At 37.2% G+C, this 14,925-nt stretch overlaps 1 protein-coding gene across 1 annotated transcript; it reads right to left on the reverse strand.

Moving 5' to 3' along the window:
- Nucleotides 1–245: 245 nt before the first annotated feature.
- Nucleotides 246–13,674, reverse strand: LOC141597319 (cytochrome P450 71D10-like). Its single transcript, XM_074417733.1, has 3 exons — nt 13,085–13,674; nt 1,645–1,966; nt 246–1,015 (listed from the first exon to the last, which is right to left on the reverse strand). The coding sequence occupies exons 1-3, from the start codon at nt 13,657–13,659 to the stop codon at nt 395–397; spliced, it is 1,518 nt and encodes a 505-aa protein (XP_074273834.1). The 5' UTR covers nt 13,660–13,674; the 3' UTR covers nt 246–394.
- Between the last annotated feature and the right edge of the window lie 1,251 nt (nt 13,675–14,925).

Below are 14,925 nucleotides of genomic sequence, written 5' to 3' on the forward strand. Positions count from 1 at the left end.
CTTTATATTTGATACGATACTTAACGAATACTATTAAAAATGAATAAAAGACATTGGTGGGGTTGGTGATAGGAGAAAGGGAGGAATTATTAGGAGTTAAATAAGAAGTTGTGGGGCCAAAACATTAAAAAAAAAAGTAATAAAATAGGAGTAAAACAGTTGTGTGAGTTTTGGTGATAGGAGAGAGGGATGAATAAAATAAGAGTAAAAAAAATTACCAAAAAAGAAAAGAGGAACATTACTTGAATAATCCGTTTCAGAAAATAGGGAACATTATAGCGAATATGAGGGAGTATAAGGTAGTTTCACCCTCATGAGCTTAAACACTACTACATTTCCATGACTTGAAACCAAGACCACTTATTAAAATAAAACAATCCCTTACCGAGGCACACTACATAACAAAAGATGAACAAGGTATAGGGATGATATGCAAGTCATTCTTCCTTCTCATTGTAAGTCCAAACAATTCATCCATGTCTAGATCTTCTCCCTTCATTCCATTTGGCAACTTCCAATCAAAATGGTAGAGCAACATAGCTAAAGGGAGCTCGACGTTAGCCACGCCGAGTGTCAAACCCGGGCACATTCTCCTACCAGCACCAAACGGAATTAGCTCAAAGTCGTTTCCTTTATAATCAATTGACGAGTTTTCAAATCTCTCAGGATTAAAAACATTAGGGTCCGGCCAATAATTAGGATCTCGGCCAATGGCATAAGCGTTCATTATAACTCGGGTTTTTGAAGGTACGTCGTAACCCTGGATTTGGCAATCTTCAATGGATTCCCTAGGGACTAAAAGGGGTGCAGGAGGGTGTAGTCTAAGACTTTCTTTGATGACTGACTTTAAGTACTTGAGCTCTTCTAGCTTCGTTTCATCAATTGTTTTGTACCCATTATATACTCGCCTGACCTCCTCTTGTGCCTTCTTCATTGCTTTTGGATTCTTTAGCAACTCTGACATTGCCCATTCTATCGTCGTTGAGGATGTCTCACTTCCAGCACCAAATATGTCCTACATAAATCGAGAAAAATTTACAACATGACATAATCTAGGGGTGGTCATCGGTGCGGGTCGGTCGGGTCTGGGTCCAGGGTGGGTCAGAGGGCGGGTCGAGCCTATCTTGGGAGGCCCTGATATAAGGCGGGTCAGGTCAAAGGCGTCCCGTGTGGCGGGCCTAGGCCGGGTCCGGGTTGGGACGGGTCGAGCTTGGCTTTGGGGGACCCCGGAACCGCCTCGGATATAAGGCGGGTCAGGCTGGGTCCATGCACGGGTTAGGCGGGCCGGGTTCATACACGACTCATAGGTGGGTCGGGTTCATACACGACTCATAGGCGGGCCGGGTCCGGGTTAGCAAGGCCGACCCGCACTAATGATCAGCCCTAACATGATCTATCACAAAGAGTTCGGTAAAATAGACACGTCATGGTACTCAATTCACCGTCCCTCAGTCTTCCGGATCTACGATCTACGGGCATGGGACTACTAGCCCCTCTTTTCAAGTCATTTCCATACAGTTGTTCAAAATTCCTCTCATATAATTTGAACAAACATATAGAAATGACTTGAAAGGAAGGTGTACCAGTTAACGTGTTCATTTTAACAAAATCAAATCAATAATAGTAAATATTCGAAATAATTACCAATATGATCGCCTTGATGTTGTTCGTCGACAAGGAGAATTCTGAGGAATCAAGTACATTATCTTGGTGAAACTTCATAAGAACATCAACCAAAGTTTCCTCTGTTTTTATGTTGGATTTATGTCCATTAACAATTGGATCAAGTAACCGGTTCGATTCTTGGGCCATTTCCTTGAGCATTTTCTTCATACCACCTATTGAATGTAACAATTTCATAGATGGGAAAATGTCCTCTATTGCAAACCCTGAAAATGCCTTTGACATTTTGGTCATCAAGTCTCTAAATGCTGCTTGATCTATCCCCCTTTTGCTGAACGCAGCTCTACAACATGTCAACATGGCATCAGTATATATATTATCAACCAAATTTTGAAACGCATTCAATACTCTCGTTATTACTGAAGTTTATTATTGCGGTTTTTCTAACATGTATCCTAAGGCTAATTAACTTCTTAACCTCTGTTCTTACCCCTTAGGGCACGTGTTAGAAAAACCCTTATTTCAAATTATACTTTTTGTCTCGTTGTATTATAATTACTTCACTTAGGGGGTATACATTGGACCGAGACCGGACCAAACTCTCTCGACAAATAAGGGTTAAAAGGTGGACCGGGGACCCAATCATATTAATATTGGTCCAGTCCTGTATGGACCATATATAAAAACGCATGAATCAGACCAGACGAGACTAGACTAAATGGACCAAATATGATTTTCATCGACATGGTGTAGTATATTTTTATAAAGAAGTGTTTTTTTGTAAATAACCCTCTTTTATGTATCAAATTTTACAAATAACTACCTTAGTGGTGAATGAAGAAATTCAAAGACGACGACATTACACCTACACCTTATAATGCTAGTAGTAGTAAAAGAAGTCAAAATGAGGATGGTAGTCCAAGCAAACGTCCCATGGGTATAAAAGCGGCGAAAAGGAACAAGGGTAAGGCCATAGTGGTGAATGAAGATTCTGATATGGTAGAGATATCGAAACAACTTGATAAAAACTACGATATCGAAGTCAAGAAGTTAGCTCGCAAAGAAGAGGAACAATTGTTTAGGTTGTCTTTGTTTGAGCAAGAGAAGAAAAAAATTGAATTAGACAATAAGAGGTATGAGTTGGATTTGAAAAAACTGGAAGAAGAAATTAATAAGACAGAAATGGAGAAGACGAATATTGTATGGAGCCGTAAGATGAACATGTATCAAACTTTGTTGCAGACGGCCACTTTAACTCCAGCTGAAGAGGCAATGAAGGCTAAATTATGGAGTGACCTTAGTGAATATCTATAAAATAAGTCTTATTAGTCTTAAGTAATGTGTTCAGTTTGTTAATGCATTCAGTCTGAAGTTTCTATTTTGGTTGTTAATGCATAAGTTTAGTACTTTTCATGTAATGCGTAAGTTCAATGACTTTTATGAGCAAAAGTATCAGCTAATAATTGAATTGTTTGTTTTGTACTTTAATCTTGGCTAACCACAAATATATAAGTTTAAGGAGAGTCCTTAGCCTAAGACTAAGCCTAAAGAATAGGCTAGTTAGCAACCACATTTCTTAATTTGTGAATTATTGGTACAGCAAATATAGGAGCAGTAGTAGCATTGTTAGAGCAAATATAGGAGTTTAGTAGCATTATTAATATCATAAATGAGCAATGTGTGTGTGTTTCCTAGCATCTAGTTTTGATTGCTTCAAATCTACGTATATGCTCATTTACTTTTAACATCATCTAACCCTCTCTGCACATTTCAAATGGAAGATACATATTTCGCATCTTCGTCGTCGGACGAGGAGTCTTCTAAATTAAGATCACTTGCACTCAAATGTATGTGTTCTCGCTTAAAAAAAAAACGGAAACCTCGAAGAGCTTATGGGTATAAGATAAATTACATTGAAAGAAACCGAGAGCAAGGTCACGAGCAATTATACAACGATTATTTCTCCCCGCAGTCAACGTACCCTGATCATCTATTTCGTCGTCGATTTCGTATGCGTAAAGAAGTATTTCTCCGTTTGGTGGCGGGTGTAATGGAAAATGAGCGTTTTTTTTTCAACCAAACCCGGATGCTAGTGGCAGGCTTAGCATTTCAAGTTTGCAAAAATGTACAGCTGCTATACGAATGATGGCATATGTAGAGTCGCCGGATAGGGTAGACGAATATTTGAGACTAAGTGACTCAACGACTAGGATGTCTCTTAAACATTTCACTAGTGCAGTTATAGCACAATTTGGTGACGAATACTTGCGGAGTCCAACAGAAGATGATCTACGAAGAATATTACAAATTAATGAGGCTAGAGGATTTCCGGGTATGATCGGTTCGATCGATTGTATGCACTGGGAATGGAAAAATTGTCCCACTGCATGGAAGGGTTCATACCAAGGTAGAAGTGGGAGGGCAACGGTCATTTTGGAAGCTGTGGCAACACAAGACCTCTGGATATGGCATTCATTTTTTGGCATACCAAGTTCGTGTAACGATATAAACGTTCTCCACCGTTCTCCTATTTTTGATGACGTGTTAAATGGACGAGCTCCAAGGGTTGAGTACACAGTAAATGGTCATAAATATAATACTGCATATTATTTGACTGACGGTATCTACCCAAGTTGGTCTACATTTATAAAATCATTCCCCCATCCACAAACACCAAAGGAACAAAGTTTTGCTACTGCACAAGAGAGCGCAAGAAAGGATGTGGAACGTGCCTTTGGGGTATTACAAGCTAGGTTTGCGATTATTCGTAAACCGGCTCTATCATGGAAGAAGAGTATGCTTGAGAAAATAATGCAGACTTGCATTATCTTACATAATATGATTGTAGAGAATCAACGAGAGTCATACGCAAATTACAAAGATCCAAGTGAATACAATGTTAACGAAGATGAAGATAGCCAAACAAGTGTACAAGCAGCTGAACATGGTACGGGATATAAAGTAGACATCTTTTCGTATGTTGTTAACCAAGCTGCTTTAGAAAACAAAGAAGACAACAAAGCCCTCACTAAAGATTTAATTGAACACATATGGGAGAGGGCAAGACACAATCATGTATGATGTTATGACTATTATGATACATTTTAGAATTTCATTACTTTGTGTTTACTACTATCATTTCCATCCAACGACTACTTCCTGCATTCACTACTTTGTTGGTTAAAAGTAAGAGTCTAAGTTTAATGGCAATACCTTCTTGTTGTATAAATAAAATTTGGTTGTTGTAGTTTACCCGTAGTTTATCACTTGCATGGTATGAACAATTTATTTGTTTGACTTATTAATGAGATTTTGCTGTGACTTTTTTATGTGATGTAGGAGAGAAGGAAAGATGAGGTGGAGGATTAAAGATTCATAAAACTTATTGTTGTTGTGTAATATTTTTGACAAAAATATCATCTTATGATAAATTAAGGTGGATAGTTTAAGGGCCCACAAAAAACAACAAAAACTTCTTGTTGTTGTGGATGCTCTAAGAGCATTCACAACAATAACAAGTTTTTGTTATTTTTTTTGTGGGTTATCAACCTATCCACATCAATATGATATTTACACAAAAATTTTCTACAACAACAAAAAGTTTTAATGGATTAACTTAAACTTCCCCCCACTCCCACCCCCCCCCCCCCCTCATCATTTCTTCTTTGCTACATCACATAAAAACACAATAAAACCATCCACATCAACAAAAAATCTATTTCTAAAGTTGATATTTTTCCATCCATCACCCCACAATAACAAAAAATTTTTATCAAAAGACAACTTTTTGTGAAACTCATCTTTTGATAAAAAAAAAAATTGTTGTGGTGGAGTGAAAAATGGAATAATATAAACTTTAATAATCAGACCCGTCTAACACTAGGAGCTCTATGTGCATTTGCACTGGGCCTCAAATTTTTGGGGCCCAAACTTGACATTACCTAACTTAAAAAAGAAAAAAAGAAAAAAAAAAAAAAAGGTAAAGTAGTAAAGTCAAAAGGCACGTACACTTTATACTCAACTTTCCAATCATCAACTAGTTTTATTCCCGTGCAAAAATTGCACGGGTCTACTTTTAATAACTTTGATATAATTAAATATAATCTAGATATACAAAATGACAAACTTTATATAACTTATACGAAGTATTATTTAATAAAAGTCTATGTTATATACAATCACCGCAAAAAGCTGATGGTATATACGCAATAATAAGATTTATAACATATAGAGTATATTATTGCATGATTTCAATAAGTCTATAATTGGACATGTTACACCCAAATAACGATAAAAATAAAAAAAATATTTACAACCTCCGTCTAATTTAATAAAAAATGATAATAAAACTAATTTAATATATTAAATATAATTAACAATACTACCTCTGTCTCAACCGATCCAAAAGAGTTATTAATATAGATAGTGAAACAAACAATCCATTTATATGACACCCACATAAATGTTCACCCATTTATAATTTTATATCTCTATTTACGATCTTAAAAGCCACTTGTACAATTATACTCATTCATCGACCCATTTAGTTACTAAATAAAACAACGTTAAACTAATCGACTAAAAAAACAGGCTCGGACACATGGCTATATGGCCCATCTCGTTTTATACCCATTTTTGTGGCGAATCTTTACATATCCTAAATTGTTTACAAACCTAATTGCTACGCATATACTTCTATATGAAACTCCTGGACTGATTGACTCCCTCACTCACTCAAACATGCTCAAACATTCCCATTGGACCAGTCAACTAAATAACCCTATAATCTTCAATCTTCACTATATAAAGAAATCTAACAAAGCCCTTTTTACTCATTTTACAACCCTAAAATCTTATTTACCCTCCCCTACTTAGACTAACCATCACTCAAACATTCATCTCCTCTATATCTTCATGCTCATCTCGCTCAAAAAACTTGGGCTTCAATATTATCTCTTCCTCTATATTTAAGTCATCTTTATACAATTTTGATGGATTTAAAACGTGATATGGAATTCAATGAAGTGAGTTTGTGCATTTGTAACTTTTTTTTTTTAGAATATTTTCTCCAATTTCGTCACATGCATTTAAATATTTGGGCTTCTCTACATTATTTTCAAAACTATTATTTTTTGTCATTATTTTTTCCAATACCTTAAATCTTAGGATTATTGTTGGTTTTTTTTCCAATTACTATTATGTTCATAATAGTAATTGAAGCCCAATATTTTTTTTAATTTATGAGTTTGGGTGAATTTCATAGATCTAATTACTCTTGTGGTTTTTTAAGAATCAATTAATCAATTATGATGTGATAACGAAAATAAGATGATAAAACTTGTAACTATTGTTAGATTGAGAAGAATTGATTTGAATGTGATGTATTTCATTGATTCAATATCATACAATATATATAGGAGTACATATGCACAAGTTAAGGAAAACCTAATAACAATTACCTAAAGCTAAAACAAGAGATATGGAAAGAACAATTATAGGAAAGATACATAGAGTAACGATCAAGGTAGAAAGATACGGAAATATATACAATAATATTTTAATGACTAACACGCCCCCGCAAGATGGACGTTCCGGAGGACAGGCCAATCTTGGAGCAGAGAGTAGTGAACCGTGAACGAGGGAGAACTTTCGTAAGAATGTCGGCCAACTGATCATTGCTAGAAATGTGTTGAACACGTAAGTGCTGAGACCGTATCCGCTCACGAACGAAGTGAAAAGCAATGGCAACATGCTTCATACGTGAGTGAAAAATGGGATTTGCAGAGTAAAGCGTAGCACTGAGGTTATCACAAAAAAGAACCGGAGGAGAAGAAGGAGTAATACCAATGTCGAGTAGGAGAGCATGAACCCACTCAATATCAGTTGTAGTGTCTGCAATGGCGCGGAACTCAGCTTCCGTAGTAGATGTAGCAAGAGTTCGTTGTTTCTTAGAAGACCAGGCAATGGGATTACGACCAAGGTAAATAATGTAACCGGAAGTAGACACATAATCATCCTTGTCCCCGGCATAATCCGCATCACAATAAGCATGTAATTGAAGAGGAGAATTTCGAAAAAGCTGCAGGCCAACATTAATGGTACCGTGAAGATAGCGAAGGAGCCGTTTGACAGCTGCCCAATGAATGTCAGTAGGAGAAGACATAAACTGAGCGAGTCTATTAACAGTAAATGAAATATCAGGCCGAGTAAGGTGCCATGAGAACGCAACAAAGGAGGATGAGCAGCAATGGGAGTTGGAAGAGGCTTAGACTCATGCATTTTGTGGCGTTCAAGCAAGTCCGTGATGTACTTCGTCTGGGTAAGCAAGAGGCCTGAAGAATTAGGAGTAACTTCGACACCCAAAAAATAAGAGAGGGGCCCTAAATCTTTGAGAGAAAACTGAGCTGCAAGTGTAGCAATGAAGGATGAAAGGCAAGCTTCAGACGGACTGGTGAGAATTATATCATCAACATAAACCAACAGATAAATAGGGGAAGAAGTAGAAGTGCAAATAAACAGTGACGGGTCGACGGGAGATATCGAAAACCGTAGGCAAGCAGAGCTGCTTTTAGCTCAGTATACCAAGCACGAGGCGCTTGCTTGAGACCGTAGATAGCCTTAGACAAGAGACAGTGATGAGAGGGACACGAAGCATCAATAAACCCCGGAGGTTGTGTCATATAAACCGTGTCAGTAAGAGAACCTTGTAAAAAAGCATTATTAATATCCAATTGACGGAGAGACCAATTGTTACCAACTGCAAGAGAAAGAAGAAGACGAACCGTGGCCGGTTTTACAACCGGACTGAAAGTTTCCGAATAATCAAGACCAGGCCTTTGATTAAAACCTTTAGCAACTAACCGAGCTTTGTATTTGTGAATCGTATTATCGGGATTGTACTTGATACGAAAAACCCATTTGCACCCAATTAATTTACGATCAGGTTGAGGAGGGAGAAGGGACCAGGTTTTATTTTTGGTGAGGGCATTGAATTCCTCAAGCATGGCATCACACCAATGAGGAATGGAGAGGGCTTGTTTGGCTGTCGTGGGGAGGGAATGTGTGGGAGAAAGAGTGACGGTTTTAGCATACTTGGGGTTCGGTTTCCTGATGTTGTTTAGTAGGCGAGTAGTGACTGTGCGTGAGGGAGGAGGTGGTGGGGGAGGAGGTGGGGGAGTTGGGGTTGAGGGGACAGTGGGACTGGTGGTGGTAGAGGCAGAGTGAAGCGAGGAGGCAGGGGAGGCTGGGGAGGTGACAGTTGAAGGGGATTGGTCAGGAGAGGAAGTTGCGGTGGCAGCAGGTGTTGTAGGTGAGAGAGGGGTGGTTGGGGAGTCTACCGTGGGAGAGGGGATGTCTATGGAGGTATCTGTAGTGATAGGAGTGGATGAGGGAGGAGGCAGAATAGGTAACATGAGGTCACACCAACGAGCAGTGGTTGATGAAGACAAAGGAGGAGTTTTCGTGAGGGTAGGATACGGGAAAGAGTCCTCAAGAAATTTGACATGTCGGGATGTATACAGGCGGTTAGAGATCGGTTCTAGACAGTGATAGGCACTTTGTGAGGCAGAATATCCGACAAAAATGCAAGGTTTGGACCGAGAGTCAAGTTTATGGGAAGCGTAAGGACGAAGCCACGGGTAACACAAGCAACCAAAGCTCCTTAATTTAAGATAGTTTGGAGGTTTTTGAAAATGTTTGAGAAAGGGAGACGCATTGTCAAGGGATCGTGTAGGAAGGCGATTAATGAGGTATACCGCAGTGGAGAAGGCATGAGGCCAGAAAGTGAGAGGGAGTGAGGCGTGAGACAGAAGAGAAAGACCTGTTTCAACTATGTGACGATGTCGACGCTCGGCATAACCGTTATGTTCGGGAGTATGAGGTGGGGAGGTAAGATGAGAAATACCGTTGATAGACAAGGCTGGGGTAAGTTTAATAAATTCACCACCATTGTCGGAAAAGAATTGCTTAATAGGACGATTAAAATATTTCTCGACAATGGCTTTAAAACGTTGGAACACGAGTGCAGTATCCGATTTGTTTTTGAGAGGATATAGCCAGATATATTTTGTGAAATGATCGACAAAGATAACATAATATTTGTAATTATCATAGGAGAGAATAGGACTAGTCCAAACATCAGAAAAGACTAAATCAAGAGGAGTAGAACTAGATAATGTAGACTCGGAAAAAACTAATTTATGGCTTTTATTAACGTCACAGGCATTACAATTTGAATAAGTAAGAGCAGGAATGTTTAATGAAAAATTACTACGTAAATAAGATAAGATAGTTTTAGACGGATGTCCTAATTTATGGTGCCATGTGACGGAGGAAGCAAGGAGGCCGACGTGAGCTTGAGGGGTTGGAGGATGCCAAAGATAAACACCGTCTTCAAGATTTCCTTGAAGAAGTATCTGACCCGTTGGAATAACCTTTATCAAAAAAGAGGAAGAAGAGAATTCAATGGTGACGTTATTGTCACGACAAAATTGAGAGACGGAAAGAATTTTACGAGAAATACGAGGGACATGTAAAACATGAGAGAAAACTAGTGTGGAATTGGAGGTAGTAACATTAAAGGAACCAATATTAGAAATTGAAAGAGACGTACCATCACCAATGATAACATCATCGGAGCCATCATATGGTGAGTGAAGAGAGAGTGTGGTAAGGTCATTGGTGATGTGGTGGCTAGCACCACTGTCGACTATCCATGGACGAGAGGAGGAAGGCTGTGAGGACGCAGCCGTGTGTACCTGTGGCTGGCTGTTTGGTCGAGGTGCAGACCGAGGAGGGAAAAGATCAGGGAGTTGGATATTGGGGAAGTCTTTCTTGAACCTTCGACATATGGTAAGGTAATGTCCAGGAAACTTGCAATATTGACAGCGACCTTTGAAAAGGGTTTGAGACTCAGGGGAGGACGGGTTAGAGTTAGGTGTAGGAAGGAGAGGGGGTTGAGTTGAAGGACGGGAATAGGAACGGTTGTAGTTGGGACGGGTTTGGGCAGCTAGAGCCGTGGCAGGGAAGGGAGATGAGGAAACAGGGGTAGGGGTAGTATGTTTTAAAGTGAGTTCATGATTGATTAATTTTTCATGAAGGGAGTCAAAGGAAATTGTGGTGTCACGAGCTCGTATGGAATCGATAACTGGTTGATAGGTGCTATCGAGACCACGCAAGACTTTGGCGATGATGTCCTCGGCATCCATTGGTTTGCCAAGGGCCGCAAGTTTGTCAGTGTAGGTTTTGAGTTGAGTCATGTAGTCGGATATGGATAGGTTACCTTTGGAGAAGGAGTCAAGTATGTCCTTAATTTGAAGGATGTGTCCTCTAGAGGGATTAGCATAGGTGTTGGAAAGGGTTAACCACGCTTCACGTGAGGTGGTAGCGTTGGTGAGGAGGGATGCAATATTGGTGGGTAGCGTGCCAATGATGGCACCAAGAATTAGCCTATCTTGGCGTTGCCAAGAGTTAAGTGCCGGGTTGGGTTTGGTTGTTTTTGTGGTTTCATCAGTGACAGTGTCAGGGGGAGCGGGATGGGTACCATCGACAAATTTGAGTAAGTCGTAGCCGAAGAGGATGTTTGAGAGTTGGGTTTTCCAATTGAAATAGGTAAGAGGTGTGAGTTCCTTGCATTGAGATAGGTTAACATCAATGAAGGGAGCCTTGGGGTCATTAGGATTTGGAATGAGGTTGCCATGAGGTGCCATGGTGAAGGGGAGGCCGGGTGAAGGTGGGAGAACCGAAAAAAAAAATTGGGTGTTTTGTGGGAAAGACGGATCTTACAAGCTCGATACCATGTTAGATTGAGAAGAATTGATTTGAATGTGATGTATTTCATTGATTCAATATCATACAATATATATAGGAGTACATATGCACAAGTTAAGGAAAACCTAATAACAATTACCTAAAGCTAAAACAAGAGATATGGAAAGAACAATTATAGGAAAGATACATAGAGTAACGATCAAGGTAGAAAGATACGGAAATATATACAATAATATTTTAATGACTAACAACTATGCCGTGGTTTTTTTTTTTTTTGTTAATTGTTAACATCATTTTTTTTAAAACTTGTTTTATTTTAAGTTCTACTCTTGGAGTACTATTTTTTTCACTTTTAAACTAAGATTTTTTAATGTGATATGAATTTTTTTGATAAAAAAAATAGTAAGTTACAAAGCATCCTTGATTAATCAAGGAGCCAGTTTGTATTGTATTGATATCAAATATTAATTGGTACATTTTCATAGTTATGGAATTGTAAAGTTTGCAATGAAGAAAAAGAGTAATAGTTTGCAAAGAGGAAATAGAGTAATTAAATCACTACATTGAACGTGGGTTTCTAAAAAAAAACAAAAGCAAAATCAAACCCTAAAATTAAGGAACCAATAGCAAAGCTTGAAATGCTTTAGCTTTTATAGATAAGGGATTACCTCCTTACCTAAATATAATAAATTTCTTTCCCAAAAAATTAAACTTGCTCTTTATTTAATCTTCCCATAAACCCTTCTAACATTTTTTTTAATCTTTAAATATGATTATCCTAAATCAATCATCACAAATCATTCCATGTTTATAATTAAAGAGATCAGAATCAAAACTTTGTCACTTTCAATCGTCTCCAAAAATCTCAGATTTACTCTTGAATTTCAGAGAAACTGAAATAGGTAATATTACTTATTAATTTTAATAAATTTAATTATGATTTTAATGAATTTAATGATAATATATTTGAAATCAGTCAATCGGATAGTCGTGAGGGCCGATTATATTTCTGGAATTCGACATCAATAAGGTTGTTTCGTTTCATCACATATCTCTATTTTTAATTCATACGAGTATTACCTGGAATAAGAAAATTTGATTCTGGATTCGAAAACGGAAGAAAAAGAAGCGAATAAAACATCTAATTTGCATTAATATTTTATATTAACGAATCTTTGATTCTGTAAATGTGAGGCCTCATTTTATTTTTTTGCATCGGGCCTCCACTTATCTTGAGACGGCCCTGTTAATGATACATATTTGGGTTTTTCTAACGTGTGCCCTTAGGGCACACATTAATAATCCATATATGGTAAGATTACCAACATATTACATATTTTTGTTGTTGTAAATGGTCTAATTATATTTTTTCTCAATTATATATGACTTTTTTCTCTATAAAAAATATAATTATCAAAAAGATTTTTTCATAACAAATACAGTATAAATATGTAAGTTTCATCTTTTAAAATTTCTTACTTTTTCTACATTTATGGTCAACTTTTACAGAATTTGACCTTGAAACACTAAATGTTACTAATTGATTGGATGGATTAGATTAGTTTATCACAATGGATGATCAAAAGAAAGAATCCAGCACCGAAAAAATATGTTATGATTTTATTTTAAACTCGATTTACTATCTAAATTCATGCACCGGTCTTACACAAGATCTGCGCTAATCTGTACATACCTGGATGTGAGATTGAAAAGAAACCCAAAAACCAACTCACTAAGATTAACACAACCACCAACCCTACCTTCCAAAGCAATACACTCAACAAATCTACACACTTCCTCTTCTCTCATAGCTCGAAACGATTGCACCCTTTTAACCGTAAGCAACTCAACCGTAGCAATCTTCCTAACTTGTCTCCAATACTCGCCATACGGCGCAAGTACAATATCGGTACAACCATAAAAAACTTTTGCTGCCAACAATTCGGGCCTATTTGCAAAATTTGTGTCATGGGTACGTAAAATGTCCTTGGCCACCTCGGCCGAGGATATTACTATTGTGGGTACCTCCCCTATACGTAGGTGCATTATCGGTCCGTAAATTTTGGATAGTTCTTGTAAGCGTTGGGGTGGTGGTGTTGTTTTGGAGGCGAGTTGGTGTAAATTGCCTATTATGGGTAATTTTGATGGTCCAGGAGGGAGTTTTTGTTTTGAAAATGGTTGGAGAAATGTTTTTGAGATTAGTTTTGTTAGTATGGGTAGTAGTATGATGAAAAGTGGAATAATCCATGATGAAAATGGGGTTGACATTTTTTGTTGTTGTTGTTGTTGAATAGAACACCTATGGACTATATATAGAGGTATTTCTAGCCACCAGGTGTGTACAAAATGGGAGAGGAGATGATATAGATTTTTTTTTAACAAGGTGGAGTGAATTAAGATATGATAAAATTGATATTTTGATTGACAATAGGTCTCACTTGTGACGGATATACTTGTCACAAGCTTATGACGGGTTAAGTATCATCCACATGGGTATATAAGACAAAACGTAGAATGTATAGGAAATCACAAATGACTTGTCTTTATCCTAGCATATGAGTTTTATTTGACCTGTCACAAACTTATTTACTAGCAGTCTAGCATTTAGGCTCTGTTTGGTATAATTAACTCAAAAAGTAGCTGAAAACTGAAAAGCTAACTGAAACCTTAAAAAGTAACTGATAAGGTAGTTGGAAATTAGGAACTGATAAGGTAGACGATTATAATAAAAAAATGTTTGGCAAACTAACGGAAAGGGTAACTGATTTTGATGAAATGACGTAAAAGTATATGATAATTATTTAATACGGAGTAGTATAGATTTACAGGGGAAAAACAGAAAATCAAACCAAATCAGGTACCTGAAATCCCAAATGCTATTATAGGTACCATTTCATTTCAGGTACCTTATTTGGTCAAATAAACTACTTGTCAAACATTTACAAAAAAAATAAGGTACCTGAAATTTTGGTCAAATAAACTACTTTGACCAAATCAGACACCTAAAATGCCTTACCAAACGGAACATTAGTCTAAGTTTCATCAGCATTAATGATTTAGGTGTTATAAAACTAGCATTTAAATTAGGTAGTCATATATTATTGGGTACCCTATATTATATTAAGAAATTTTTTTAAAAATTATCGTACACCCTAACCAATTATGAACCTTAATTCATATTCCACTTAGATTTTGCTTTATTATATACGGGAAGTGTGGGTAATTCTAATATTCTTATTGGGTAGGGTGTACGATGACGTGGTACACCCGGTGTACCTAAGAATTTATTTTAGGAGTCAGTTATTTACATGTCAAAACTGAAATAAATTAACTATGTATCATTGTAATATCACAAGCAAACATATTTTGAATTGCTTATTTTCTAGCATAAAATGTCAACATTTTAGTCTAAGTTTAATCGGCATTAATGATTTAGGATTATAAAACCAGCGTTTAAATTAGGTAATCATTAAATGTCGAACATTTTAGTCCAAGTTTAATCAGCATTAATGATTTAGGTGTTATAAAACTAGC

This window comes from Silene latifolia, chromosome 8 (genome assembly GCF_048544455.1).
Source record: "Silene latifolia isolate original U9 population chromosome 8, ASM4854445v1, whole genome shotgun sequence".
NCBI lineage: Eukaryota > Viridiplantae > Streptophyta > Magnoliopsida > Caryophyllales > Caryophyllaceae > Silene > Silene latifolia.